Source organism: Rana temporaria, chromosome 8 (assembly GCF_905171775.1).
Source record: "Rana temporaria chromosome 8, aRanTem1.1, whole genome shotgun sequence".
Lineage (NCBI taxonomy): Eukaryota > Metazoa > Chordata > Amphibia > Anura > Ranidae > Rana > Rana temporaria.
Genome location: NC_053496.1, coordinates 47488241 through 47504184, shown reverse-complemented (window position 1 = coordinate 47504184; position 15944 = coordinate 47488241). Strand labels below are relative to the sequence as shown.

The following is a 15944-nucleotide window of genomic DNA, read 5'->3' as shown; positions in this document are numbered from 1 at the left end:
TTTATTTCTGTCTTTGTTGCTTTTGGAAAGTTCTCCTCACTTCCTGTCAGGTAAAAGTTGCCAGCAGGACAGCAAATTAGAGAAATAACAGGGCACCACATAGCAATAAAAACAGGGCAGGGTTCTATCCAAAATTAGGAGAATGCAATTTTTGTATTTACAATAAAATCTTTTTATCAATTCCCTTATAAAGGGATCCAGGAGTTCAGCAACAATCAGGTTATACTGCTGTTGGGACACTGGAAAGAAAAAAAAATTGAAAGCCAGTCCAACACCGACTTTGTCCCTCAATAGACTCAAAGAAAGGGATCACACCGTAGGAGAAAACATTTTCACCATCATTCATTGAAGGACATTCAGTAACAGTAGGGATGTTTAAAATCAGTCCAACTGATAGCCACAGAGAAGTCTAAAATAAATTTGTGAACCAGCTACAGAGGAATTTGAATCAGTGTCTGAATCAAAGCTAGATGAATCCCCTAGACATGGGGAAAGTGACCGAGCAGGGTCTCGGTTTTCCCCCCCGGGATTCACGGTGGACGTTTTACCACATGGAATCCCGATCGTGTGACCTTTTGTGTCCCTTGAAGAACGATGAAGAAAGAAAGACACTGTTATCCTTACATACACTTTAACACTATCCCTCCTCCTAATCTTATAGGCCGCATTTACACCTGAGCGTAGCGGTATCGGTCGTTTTTTCCGGCGTTTTGTTGCGCGTATTAACACGTATTCGTGCATTTGCATACATCGTTGTCCGACGTTTTTGAACTTCGTTGTTTTTTATTTTAGCCAATCAGAAAAATGCTCATCTCTTTCATCATTTGTTGCTATGTTTGTAGATTTTTTTTTATCTTCTTCCTGGGTGAATATTCTATTTCGTAGAAATGCTCGTTGTCGCGCTAGACGCTTGAATCGAGCGTTTCCATTAGTTTCTATGGGAATACAAACGTTCAAAAACGCCCAAATCAGCCTGATTTGTTTGAGCTTCAGGCGTTCGGCTTCAGGCGTTTTGGAGTGGAGATGTGAACCATCTCCATAGAGAATAAAGGGCCAGATTCACAGTGGAGATACGACGGCGTATCTGCTGATACGCCGTCGTATCTCTGTTTCTATCTATGCGACTGATTCATAGAATCAGTTACGCATAGATAGCCATAAGATCCGACAGGTGTAATTGTTTTACACTGTCGGATCTTAAGATGCAATACCGCGGCCGCCGCTGGGGGGAGTTTGCGTCGTAAACCAGCGTCGGGTATGCAAATTAGAAGTTACGGCGATTCCCGACGGTTTTTCGCGTTCGCTACGTCGCCGCTAGTCTAGTTTCCCGTCGCAAAGTTAGTCGTTTTTTTTGGTGCCTTAACTTTACACAGCAATCGCATTGCTGTATAAAGTATGGCCGTCGTTCCCGCGTCGAAATTTAAAAAATAACGTCGTTTGCGTAAGCCGTCCGGGAATACGGAATTACGCTACGCGCGTCGCCGTTCGAAAAAATGACGTCACGGCACGCAATGCACGGCGGGAGTTTCGGAAACGGAGCATGCGCGGTAGGTCCGGCGCGGGAGCGCGCCTAATTTAAATGGCACACGCCCATTTAAATTGGCCCGCCTTGCGCCGGAGGCCGCAAGTGCTTGGTGAATCAGGCACTTGCGATGAAAAATTGCGGGGGTGTAACGTATCTACGATACGTTACGCCGCCGCTGCCCTACGTGAATCTGGCCCAATGTATTTTTCCCCTCTAGTGTTTTATAGCTTCAGGCTACAAAACGCTCAGGTGTGAATGCAGCCATAACCTAAGCTTTACAATTGTCTTTTGTCTTTACAATCTTTTGTGTTTACAAAGTTTGTCTTTACAATTGCATTGATCTTAAATTCATTTCTCATTGTCTCTGTTGCTGATTTATGTGAACATGAAAGTCATGATTTCAGATCTTATTGACTAAATACTTCATCTTTTCTTAGGCACATCGGATTTTGGATCTCTCCCCAGTCCAGGAATTGGTCAACAGAAAATGGCAGAGGTTTGGTCGGCCATATTTCTGGACATTGGCCTTTATCTATGTCCTTTACATGATCATTGTCTCTCTTGCCTGTGCCAACCGGCCCCTTAAACCAAGAATGAAGAACGCAACTAATCAAAGGGATATCACCTTACTGGTCCAAAAATCTCTAAATGTAATCATTTTAACCACTTTTCATCGGGGGATTTTAAATATTATTATTTTTTTTTTTACATGCTTATCAAAATATTACTAATATAACTAATTATATGGTCCATATAGGACATGTCTTATGGTGTTTTGTTTATTTTTTACTATTAATTTTCTCGTGAGATATATATATATATATATATATATATATATATATATATATATATATATATATATATATATATATATATATATATATATATAATATTTATTTTTTCTGGTTGTGTATTTATTTATCACATCACAATAAATAGTTTATTTTACTGGTTCACATTATCAATCCTTTTAGCGCAACTCCTTTTGTTACTTATCAAAATATGCATTTTTGCTAGAAATTACTTTAGGTTCAATAAAGGTTTATTGAGTTTTTTTAGACAAGCATAAACAGAAGTTTAACATGGTTTGATCGAGTGTCCGACAAAGAGCGACCCGATCAGAAGATCATAGAACATATACAATCCTTATCGCAGAAATTAAAATGGTACAAACAGTTACTACAGCGAGGGATGGGTTTAGGAAGTGTCAGTGTTTACAAGGCTCATTCTCGGCCTATGATGGCCTCCCCTGACCTGGATGCCCCAATGGGATCCTGCTGCGTCCGCGGCTCAGGGGAGTAAGGGGGAAAGAACTACCTCGGATAGGCAGGTGACTGCAACACCCATACTCGCTGATACCTCGTACATTGAAGTAAAAAGCAATAATAAAATGCAAAAGTAACTGGTCACATAAAGTAGTCAGATTGTGCATGAATAAAACCAGGGTGCGGCTGGGGAGAGTCAGCCAGAAGAGAAAACGCAAAGTAAAGAGGAGAGAAGGCCTGAGGCGGAAAAGGAAGGGGAGAAGGGAGGGGAGGGGAAAGGGTAAGGAACAAGGTAAAGGGAGTGGTGTGCTCAATTCCCATCAGAAATACATCATTTTGGCTTGGGTAAATTCAGATAGGGAAAACAAAACAATTTTTCAAATTCGGATCAATGCTAAAAGTCTTCAAATCAATTTCGAAAAGTTTTCAAATTCGAAAAGTTTTAGAATTCAAATACTTTCCGAATTCTAATAGTTTTCCAATTCCCAAAGAAAAGAAAATAGAATAGAAAATAAAGAAATGGAGTAGAAAAAAATATAATCGAATAGAAAAGAATATAACAGAACATAAAATAATAGAATATAATAGAGTAAAACAGAACAAAATAGGATAGAAAATAAAAGAACAGAATAGAATGGAATAGAAATGAAAAAAAAAGGAATATAATTAAATAGAAAGATTATAAACATCTTCTGAATTTTGAATAGAATAGAAAATAATAGAATATAAAAAAAATAAAAAAATAATAACAATTTTCCAAAATTCAAACTGATTCTATTAGAATTTTGGGAAATTGTTATATTCTTTCTATTACTGTATATTATGTTTCTGTTTATTCTATTTTATTGTATATCCTTTTTTTATTCTATTCTGTTCTTTTCTATTAAAATTAAGATGAACATATGCTTTTTTTCTTTTCTATGCTATTCTGTTATTTTCTATTCTAATATTTTTTGTTCAATTATATTCAAGTTCAAATAATTATATTAGAATTTTGGGAAATGGTTGTAGTCTTTTTTTCTATTCTATTATTTTTTATTCCATTATAGTCTATTCTATTCTTTTTTTTCTATTCTATTATTTTCTTATGTATTCAAAATCAAATGTATTCTATTTGAAATTTCGAATTTCAGAACATGGTTATATTCTTTTTATGTTGTTCTATTATATTATATTATATTTGTTTCTATCATATTCTAGTCAATTCTTTTATTTTCTGTTATATTCTTTTCCACTCTATTTTTTTTCTATTCCATTCCTTAATGTTCTATTCTATTTTATTCTCTTTATAAATTGGAAAAATATTCAAAGTCAAAAACTTTTCAAATATGAAAACTATTCGAAATACTTTTCGAATTTGAAAAGTATTCTAAAACGATTTGAATTCGAATTTTGTCTGAATTTTTTTGTTATTTTGAATTCGGTACTATTGTAATTCAGATGCATCCGAATTTCCGAAAAACAAAGTTTCAATTTGGAACTAAACGAACTGCACATGGCTACTTTGGACCTCTTACAGCAGTGTTTGCTGGGTAGTGTTAGCAATACTTCCAATTCAAGCCTGTTCTGTGGGAAAACTTGTTGTCCACATTGATTATTCATCATAATGTTTTCTTCTTCATCTCACCAGGAATCATACCTCACTTCTGAAGACCACCTACGTCTGGCAGGAGAGCTCATTAGTGTTATTGGAGCAATTGTACTTTTACTTCTCAAGGTATACAGAAAATCTAAAGTGCATGCCAAGCCAACCATTATTTTATTAGTTGGATAAAGTAGGGAAGTATAAGTACTACTGTTGGGGTTTTACTGCTAACTTGTGCACCTTTAGAGAGATCTACCCTCTCTTCTTGTTCTATGGACAATGGTTTTACCAGACAGCCAGGCTTGGGCTAACATCTGTCTCTGTACTGGATTTTATGAAAGCCTTACCTGACCATTTGTGAGCAGTTGACTATGGAGGACGATGGTCAATTAGAGGTGTGGAAGGATCCTTGGTTTGGCTGATTTTAGAGTGTGGAACAAGGGAAGTGAAAGGTTTGTTCCCTTTTCTGAATAGGAAAGGGAACAGTCTGTGATCTAGACTCACCAAGCCTTTCCAGCTGTGCTGATGACCAATTCTAAGAATTACTTAGAAGAGCTCATTATTGTTTTTGTTGAACAATATTTTTGACTTAGAAACCGACATTAAGCTTGTTTGAGAGGATACAATGGGAACAATGAACTATTGTATTTCATTTGACAGTTAAATGTTTTTATTGTGTCTGTAACCTGGTCAAACAATAGCTTGACTTTTTGGACATATATGACCTATGGCATGTATGATACAACAATACCATATAGAGGTTGAGTTGGAGAATGCTTCTCGCATTGCAACACAGTATTGCGAAAGGGACCACACCCATGTGGAAATTGTAAACCTTTTAAAATAAAAAGCCAACAACAGAGACTGAAAGAAACACGATATAATGACTTAACACTAAGGTTAAGGAAAGTCTGTACAGCCACAAGAAGCTATACCTGAAAACACTTTTGCCTGATCTCCAGCAACTGCTTATAGATTAAGCCTGGGATCCTCTTTGCCAACGGAGCTCATGAACCCACTCTAACCTGAATTAAGTACATTTTCAGCGTATTTCTACTGTTTACAGGTCATAGTTTCTGTTTATTTGCTAGTAGCATTCTGTTTGTTGTATGTACAATGGATATTGAAAGTCTACACACCCCTGTTAAAATGTCAGGTTTTTGTGAGGTAAAAAAAAATAGACTAAGATAAATAATTAAATGAACGTAGGGAGGGGTGGTGGCGCTGCCCTACCTACAACTGGACACAGCAAAAATTGTGCACAGTAACCCAAATGGGTATGAGGTAACGTATAATAGTCTAGTGATCAATACAGTAAGTGAGAGTAAACCTGTGTTCCAACAAAATATTATGGTGATAATACAATGCCCCACCACATATATATATTATGGGGTGAAGGTAGGTAAAAGTAACACTAGTAGGCTATAAAAAAATAGCCTATGTGGGTTCCACTGTGCTATAAATACAAATAATACTAATAAGGTATGTAAAAATTATACATGTGACAAAAAGGATGAGCGTGTGACAAAAATGCAAAGTTGTGATACTTGTAAATAAATATTGTGATAGTCCAATTTTATGTATATATAATACAGAAAAAAATATATAAAAAATGTTTATAGTCCAACAATATATATGCAGTGAAAAAAACTTAATGCAACAAAAATATGAAAAAGGCCATCCAGGGAGTGGTAAAGTCCGTGCTGTTAAAGGTGCACCTGTGAAGGTGAGTGCTCAGGTATACAGTAGTGGAACTTGCACGCAGTGGTCACGGTGCTCCCCCTTATGGGTCCCCACTTACCAGAGGCACTAACCCCTGCAGGGGTAAAGTGCAAGTAGTCAGCCTCGGACGGCTCAATGGTCTCCCGTAGTTCCTCAGTTGTACTTGGGACCTCCTAGATGTAATAGTGGTGTTTTATCCGGATCCAAGGTATGTGGTTGTTTTAGAAGCCAGCAGCCCTCCGAAGAAAAAAACACACTGACATAGCGTGGTATGTTGGAATAAGTGCTTGGTTTATTAGCACTCACAAAAGCATGCAGGGTACATCGAAAATATGATAAAAAATGAACATAAAAATATATTAGAGCGGGGGTAGTTGCTCTAAGGAATAAAAATTTTAAAAGCAAAAATATGGATGTGGAGCAGCTAACAGCCTGTTAGCATAGCTCCGTCGCTGCACTAGGTAAGACAGGAAGTATCGGCTAGCGCCTGGGACCGGCGTGTGTTCCACTGATACTCAAGCTAGAAACCGGAAGTGCGTGCGTGTGTGCGTGTATCCGCTTTACGCGCGTTTCGTCATATTACGTCTTCAGAAGCGGGTGCACGCATCCAGCAGAAGGTGGCCTATATAGTAGGTTTCAATATGCAAAAACCCCACCCACTAACGGCAGTGGCCAATCGTATTTTTCCTGCGGGGTTCCCATCGAATCCGATCTTAAGGGAGGTGTAACCTTGGGTTTATCCTGTTTGCATATTTGCACCCTATTATCCTAACTGTGGCTATAATGTACCATAATCCTACTATCCGCAGTATTTGTGCGGGTCTGCCATCGCCACAATCGGTATAAATCAATGTGTATAACCAGGCAACCTAATCTGCTAATTGCGCCATTAACTAGCGGTCATTTACAGAAATCAAAAAACAGATATATAGAACATAATAAAAATAAATATATAGAGCATAATAAAAATATAATAAAAATTGGTATATAGAACATAATAAAAATGTAAGTAAGATAATTGAATATTAAATGTCCGTCTTATATATATTATTAGAGACAAGGCGTAAGGTTATTTAGCATAAGCTCTTATTTAAAGGGCTACAACCAAACTGTTCATGGGTAGCTCAGCCCATGGAAGGGGGTCTGTATGTGCAATGCGCCCTATTACCAGCGCAGATAATTGGATATGTTTATTAAAAACATGGTAGAGCTAGCTATCTAAAGGTGCATACGTAAGAGACATGGGGGAATGCAAATCGCAAATGGAGATAGCCATAAAGGGTTGATAGCTCCAAATTGATACTGGTTAAAGGTAGCTACACTTGAGTAGAGGCTGTACTTCCAAGCCTTCTTACAGGGGTGTTGTGGAATTACATATGGATGATATAAAAGGGGTATATGAGAAAGTATATATAGAAGACACAACTAAGCATAGAAATAAAGGATATATATATATATATATATATATGGAAAATTGAATATATTATTAGGGTAGAAATGTATTAACTATGTATAAATGGACGTCAGTTATCTAGGGTATGTAAGCTGGCATACCCGACAAGGACGTACAATAATGTGGGGATTGTAAATATATATGTCAATATGTAGTTAGGTCTATAAATAGTGTATGCCCTCTTGGGGGAAATAGATGTTGGCCTTCAAGGCATTGCTGTATGGAAATAGTAGGGCAATGGAGGCATTTAAATGTGAGAGTGTCAATATAGTTAACCTGGGGATCTAGTTCAGGGGTTTGCCAGGAAGCAATTTAAATCAATATCCTTATTTAACCCGTGAGGTGCCAATGATCCCAGACGATAGATCCAGCTGGTTTCATTCTGGGAAATAGCTATAGTTTTATTACCGCCCCTCCAGTTATCTTTTACAAGATCTATACCGTAAAAGATCAGACCACTAGGGTCTTGATGGTGGACCTCTTTAAAGTGGCGTGATAGATAGTGCTTATCATATCCTGTTTTTATCCTATTTATATGTTCACGGATTCTCACTTTAAGGGGTCTGGTTGTCCTTCCTACATATTGTAGGTGGCAGGGGCATTCAATAATATACGTTACATGGGTGGTACTGCAAGTAATGAGTTCTCTTATTTTGTATTCTCTAAAGTCAGTTCTTGACTTAAAACTCATTTTTCGTCTTGGTTGTTTTTTACTAACCCTGCAGGGCAGGCATTTCTGGCATTTATAAAAGCCCTTGAGTTCAGGACATATACTAACTGATCGCGGTGGGTCTACAACATTGTGCACAAGATGGTGGCGGAGGGAGGGAGCACGTCTGTAGATAAAGTTGGGTTTTTTCCTAAGTATTTTGGAGAGGGCGTGGTCCTCTTGTAGGATCGGCCAGTACTTTTTGATTATGTGCTCAAGATCCTTATATTGCGAGTTGAAACCTGTAATGAACGCCACATCTGGCTTATTTTGCTTGTTCTTTTTCTTAGGTGCCAGCATGTTGTTCCTGTTCATATTTAGAACTTCTTCCTTCAATTTTATCAGGTTTTGCTCTTTGTATCCCTTTTCCTTGAATCGATCTATGATTATATCGGCTTGTATTTTATAGTCGGCAATTGAACTACAGTTTCTCCGCAGTCTCATCATTTGTCCTTTGGGTATATTGGACTTCCACCTGGGGTGGTGGCAGCTTGCTGATGGGATGTAGCCATTGCGGTCCGTTGACTTAAAGTGTGTTCTTGTCTGTAGTATTGGGCCGTCTTTAAAGATCTGAAGGTCAAGGAAATCTATACATTCACTATCACATTTTCCTGTGAAGGTAAGACCATATCTGTTGGAATTGAGCTCTTCCAAAAATTCCTGGAAGCTGTCCGCCGTCCCATCCCATAGGATGATAATATCATCGATGTACCGCCGGTATAGCTTGATATGGGAGATGTTTCTGTTGTAAACATATTCTTCTTCCCAACAGTCCATCAATAGGTTAGCAACGCTAGGTGCATAGCGTGCCCCCATCGCCACGCCCCTAGTTTGAACATAGTAGCTTTTTTTATACCAGAAGTAATTACATTTCATGGCCATTTCTAGCCCTTCTATGATGAAATTGATCTGTTGCTGTTTGAGCCTGGTGTTCTGATGTAACGCTTTCTCCACCCCCATAATGCCATCTCTCTGAGATATACTGGTATACAATGAGTTGACATCGATGGTAGCTAATAGTAGATTTTGTACTTCACCAATATGCTGCAGTTCGTTAATAAGTTGCAGACTATCACGGAGATGTGATTTTCCCTCTTTAACAACAGGTTGTAGATATGTATCCAGATATTCTCCTAAGCGAGAAAAGATGGAATTGATCCCGCTTATAATAGGGCGGCCTGGGGGCTTATGCAGTCTCTTATGGATCTTGGGGGTGTAGTAGATCACTGGTGTCTTTGTAGAGTTGGAAACCAAATACTCCGCCTCCTTCTTATTGAGTATCCCCATGGTTGCACCCTTTTTGACAAATTTGGTCAGTTGTTTGATGAATCGTATTTTCGGGTTACCTTTTAATTTTTTATAGGTGTTTTCGACACTCAGCAGGTTTTTCATTTCTTCCTCGTAATCTATTTTATTTAGAATTACCAGTCCGCCCCCCTTATCTGCTGGCCTGATAATCACATCATTCTTATTGCCAATCTCCTTAATGGTTTTCCACACATTTTTGTTTTTGTTTTTAAATTTCTTCTGTAGTTTTCTTAAATCCCCCTCCACCATCTTTTTAAACGCTCCTATACATTGGTTGCCCGGTGTATTGGGGTTGAACGTGGAGTTGTTTCTCAGATTGGTTTGAGTGTATTCCGACGCCTCCATTTCATGCTCCTCTGTGTTGTTCAAAAAGAATTTGCGTAGGTTCAGTTTTCTAAGAAATTTCTGGAGGTCGATGTATACCTCAAATTGGTCTAAAGTTTTTTCTGGGGCATATTTAAGGCCTAAATCTAATATGCGTAATTCGTCTTCAGTTAATTGAATATTACTAAGATTAAATATCCCTTTCCCTAATGAACATATAAATAGGATAAAAACAGGATATGATAAGCACTATCTATCACGCCACTTTAAAGAGGTCCACCATCAAGACCCTAGTGGTCTGATCTTTTACGGTATAGATCTTGTAAAAGATAACTGGAGGGGCGGTAATAAAACTATAGCTATTTCCCAGAATGAAACCAGCTGGATCTATCGTCTGGGATCATTGGCACCTCACGGGTTAAATAAGGATATTGATTTAAATTGCTTCCTGGCAAACCCCTGAACTAGATCCCCAGGTTAACTATATTGACACTCTCACATTTAAATGCCTCCATTGCCCTACTATTTCCATACAGCAATGCCTTGAAGGCCAACATCTATTTCCCCCAAGAGGGCATACACTATTTATAGACCTAACTACATATTGACATATATATTTACAATCCCCACATTATTGTACGTCCTTGTCGGGTATGCCAGCTTACATACCCTAGATAACTGACGTCCATTTATACATAGTTAATACATTTCTACCCTAATAATATATTCAATTTTCCATATATATATATATATATATATATCCTTTATTTCTATGCTTAGTTGTGTCTTCTATATATACTTTCTCATATACCCCTTTTATATCATCCATATGTAATTCCACAACACCCCTGTAAGAAGGCTTGGAAGTACAGCCTCTACTCAAGTGTAGCTACCTTTAACCAGTATCAATTTGGAGCTATCAACCCTTTATGGCTATCTCCATTTGCGATTTGCATTCCCCCATGTCTCTTACGTATGCACCTTTAGATAGCTAGCTCTACCATGTTTTTAATAAACATATCCAATTATCTGCGCTGGTAATAGGGCGCATTGCACATACAGACCCCCTTCCATGGGCTGAGCTACCCATGAACAGTTTGGTTGTAGCCCTTTAAATAAGAGCTTATGCTAAATAACCTTACGCCTTGTCTCTAATAATATATATAAGACGGACATTTAATATTCAATTATCTTACTTACATTTTTATTATGTTCTATATACCAATTTTTATTATATTTTTATTATGCTCTATATATTTATTTTTATTATGTTCTATATATCTGTTTTTTGATTTCTGTAAATGACCGCTAGTTAATGGCGCAATTAGCAGATTAGGTTGCCTGGTTATACACATTGATTTATACCGATTGTGGCGATGGCAGACCCGCACAAATACTGCGGATAGTAGGATTATGGTACATTATAGCCACAGTTAGGATAATAGGGTGCAAATATGCAAACAGGATAAACCCAAGGTTACACCTCCCTTAAGATCGGATTCGATGGGAACCCCGCAGGAAAAATACGATTGGCCACTGCCGTTAGTGGGTGGGGTTTTTGCATATTGAAACCTACTATATAGGCCACCTTCTGCTGGATGCGTGCACCCGCTTCTGAAGACGTAATATGACGAAACGCGCGTAAAGCGGATACACGCACACACGCACGCACTTCCGGTTTCTAGCTTGAGTATCAGTGGAACGCACGCCGGTCCCAGGCGCTAGCCGATACTTCCTGTCTTACCTAGTGCAGCGACGGAGCTATGCTAACAGGCTGTTAGCTGCTCCACATCCATATTTTTGCTTTTAAAATTTTTATTCCTTAGAGCAACTACCCCCGCTCTAATATATTTTTATGTTCATTTTTTATCATATTTTCGATGTACCCTGCATGCTTTTGTGAGTGCTAATAAACCAAGCACTTATTCCAACATACCACGCTATGTCAGTGTGTTTTTTTCTTCGGAGGGCTGCTGGCTTCTAAAACAACCACATACCTTGGATCCGGATAAAACACCACTATTACATCTAGGAGGTCCCAAGTACAACTGAGGAACTACGGGAGACCATTGAGCCGTCCGAGGCTGACTACTTGCACTTTACCCCTGCAGGGGTTAGTGCCTCTGGTAAGTGGGGACCCATAAGGGGGAGCACCGTGACCACTGCGTGCAAGTTCCACTACTGTATACCTGAGCACTCACCTTCACAGGTGCACCTTTAACAGCACGGACTTTACCACTCCCTGGATGGCCTTTTTCATATTTTTGTTGCATTAAGTTTTTTTCACTGCATATATATTGTTGGACTATAAACATTTTTTATATATTTTTTTCTGTATTATATATACATAAAATTGGACTATCACAATATTTATTTACAAGTATCACAACTTTGCATTTTTGTCACACGCTCATCCTTTTTGTCACATGTATAATTTTTACATACCTTATTAGTATTATTTGTATTTATAGCACAGTGGAACCCACATAGGCTATTTTTTTTATAGCCTACTAGTGTTACTTTTACCTACCTTCACCCCATAATATATATATGTGGTGGGGCATTGTATTATCACCATAATATTTTGTTGGAACACAGGTTTACTCTCACTTACTGTATTGATCACTAGACTATTATACGTTACCTCATACCCATTTGGGTTACTGTGCACAATTTTTGCTGTGTCCAGTTGTAGGTAGGGCAGCGCCACCACCCCTCCCTACGTTCATTTATTCTTCTACTATCCCCTATGGGGATTTGTTTTTGGGGGGCTGCAGCCTGATTATTGATTATTATTTTGATTACTTTGATTAGTTTGATTATTTTACTCATCGTCGTTTTTTCTGGACGTGATTAGAAACTTGTCTAGGTATCCACTGCCATTTATATCAGCCTGGCCAGATCCTAAGCGCGGACTAACCCCTATCTTACTTTAAGATAAATAATTTTAGAACTTTTTTCACCTTTAATGTGACCTATAAACTGTACTAAATGAGGGGTACTCCTGTGCCAGCGTCACTAATAACTCTTGTGTCTAGGGTCACCCTGTGTCCCTTTTGGGCATAGGGTGACTGAGAAATATTAATTAGAAATTACAGGACAGGGGACATTACTGATAGCTCATATTACAGGATCTTGAGATATTGCAAAGTGTTGGTTTATTCTGACCCTACCGGTCAATAGAATGACTCTTTCAATGCTTAGCCCAGGGTATTGAGTTGTTAAATGAGGCTGGCTGCTGAAAGGCCTTTCATTGGGTGATAACACTGTTTAAAGCCTATTGATGATCAGGTGTGAATACCTTTCTGTCGGAGACAGACCGTCTGTCTAAAGATGTGGATTGAGGGGAAATCATTGTGTGATGGTGTTTTGTTTGAATTCTATTAATAAAGGAATGTGACTTCTCAGGTATAGTGATTAGGTCATGTTAATTATAGACCGGCGCCGAAATGTCTGGAATGTTTAATAATTTGCCCATCTGAAGGTGTATTGAAGCCCCCCAGTGTGTGATGTGTGGGTGGAGAGTTTGATTGTTCCTTTGATGATAGTAACCTGTTGTACTGTATATAAGAAAGCTAAGTTACCATTAAAAGTGTTCATACATTTGAAACCAGATCCCAGAGCTGTGTGTCTCGGTTATTCTGAAAAATGGGATGGATCGGGTCATGTCGATTGGAGTGTCAGATAAGCTGTCGTGGTTGATGGAAGGTCGTAAACGGTGGTGACCGTTACAGGGGGAAGTTAAAATAATGTGACTGCATAAGTGTGCACACATTCAAACTCATGTTAAATAGGAGTCAGTACCTGCTATCATTTAAAGTGCCTCTGACTAACCCCAAATAAAGTTCAGCTGTTCTAGTAGGTCTTTTCTGACATTTTATTAGTTGCATCTTACAGCAAAATCTATGGTCTGCAGAGAGCTTCCAAAGCATCAGAGGGATCTCATTGTTAAAAAGTATCAGTCAGGAGAAGGGTAAAAAAGAATTTCCAAGGCATTAGATATACCATGGAACACAGTAAAGACAATATGGCACAACAGTGACATTATCAAGAACTGGACACCCCCCAACATTTATAAAAAGATGAGAAGAAAACTGGTCAGGGAGGCTGCCAAGAGGCTTACAACAACATTAAAGGATCTGCAGGAATATCTGGCAAGTACTGGCTGTGTGGTACATGTGACAAAAATCTCCTGTATTATTTATATGTCTGGGCTATGGGGTAGAGTGGCAAGACGGAAGCCTTTTCTTATGAAGAAAACGCTTCAAGCCCAGCTAAATGTTGCAAAAATACATATGAAGTCTCCCAAAATCATGTGGGAAAATGTGGTATGGTCTGATGACACCAAGGTTGAACTTTTTGGCAATAATTCCAAAACATATGTTTGGCACAAAAACAACACTGCACATCACCAAAAGAAAACCATACCCACTGTGAAGCATGGTGGTGGCAGCATCATGCTTTGGGGCTGTTTTTCTTCAGCTGGAACATTGGCCTTAGTCAAGGTAGAGGGAATTATGAACAGTTCCAAATACCAGTCAATATTGGCACAAAACCTTCAGGCTGCTGCTAGAAATCTGAACATGAAGAGGAACTTCATCTTTCAGCATGACAACAACCCAAAGCATACATCCAAATCAGCAAAGGAATGGCTTCACCGGAAGAAGATTAAAGTTTTGGAATGGCACAGCCAGAGCCCAGACCTAAATACGATTGAAAATCTGTGGGGTGATCTAAAGAGGGATGTGCACAGGAGATGCCCTCGCAATCTGACAGATTTGAAATGTGTTTTTGCAAAGAAGAGTGGGCAAATATTGTCAAGCCATGCTGATACCCAAAAAGACTGAGTGCTGTAATAAAATCAAAAGGTGCTTTAACAAATTACTTGTTTAACCACTTCAACCCCAGAAGGATTTACTCACTTTCTGACCAGGCCATTTTTTGCGATACGGCACTGCGTCACTTTAACTGACAGCTAAAAGCTGCTGGAGGGAAAGACACAGTGTATCATCCTGTAATTGTTCTCCCATCCTGCCACACTGATCCCGCTCCCTGTGCTGCCCACATTTGATCCCCCCCGTGTGCCTGGGCCTGCTGCATCACTGCTGACTTTCTTCTCCCGCTGGCTACTGGGGCACACAGACAGATGTAGAGTGGGGGAAGGGGCTGGTAAATATGTCATTTACCAGCCCCTTCCTATTCTGCATTGGACAAAAAACTAATTGTAAAATGTGTTTATTTATTTTTTATTGGAAAAATGTCAGGTAGGCTGTACAGGCCCCCTGATTTCTAATGGCAGCCCTGGGTAGATCATGTTCCATATGGGGAAATATGAAGTCAATAGTTTATTATGCAGAAAATGGTGCAGTCATGTTTTTCTACTATCCAGTGAATTTTGTTAATTTTAGATATTTTTCTAAACTCTTTAGATTCCGGACTTGTCTCAGATAAGAGATCCAAAGGACCTAACACAAGGAGGACCATTTACACTTATCATGTAAGAACCACAGGGAACAATTTTATGTAAACTAGGCAAGGGTGTGAGATGACGATCGGAAGATCAGCCTGCTGGAGATCTCTCCATAAACATGTGTGATTGGTTAGACCAGCCATTCCCAATCAGGATTGGGGGGATCATTTTTGCCATGGCTGCATCATGTGTACACCCTTGTTCTCTGCCTTTGTAGCTTAAAGCGGAGTTCCACCCATTTAAAAGTCAGCAGCTACAAAAAGTGTAGCTTGCTGGCTTTTAATAATCAGACACTTACCTGTCCCACAGTCCAGCCATGCAGGTGCACAAAGCCTTGCTCCTCTCCCCCTCTTCTCCGTGTCGCTGGCATTTTAACTGTGGGCACCCGGCTGTGGCTTCACAACCGGGCGTGCACTGCGCATGCATGGGGTGTGCACTGTGCATGCGCGAGCCGCGCTGCTCATTGTGAATGGCTGTGCAATCTACTGGGACCAGTGACGTGTCCCAGAAGATTACAGGGAGGAAGGGGAGGGGTGAACTTCGTTCCAGCGCCAGAGGAAGGTGCCTATCACAGTGGGTATGG

The 15944-nt window shown here is 39.1% G+C and overlaps 1 protein-coding gene across 1 annotated transcript in view; it reads left to right on the top strand.

Annotated features, from left to right (window-relative positions):
- Window positions 1-15944, top strand: part of LOC120946903 (transient receptor potential cation channel subfamily V member 6-like) — a 78138-nt gene that overhangs the window by 24219 nt on the left and 37975 nt on the right. Inside the window, exons 9-11 of the mRNA XM_040361725.1 lie at window positions 1963-2175; window positions 4421-4507; window positions 15321-15388. Coding sequence (XP_040217659.1) covers window positions 1963-2175; window positions 4421-4507; window positions 15321-15388 — 368 coding nt within the window. The remainder of the gene's footprint in view (window positions 1-1962; window positions 2176-4420; window positions 4508-15320; window positions 15389-15944) is intronic.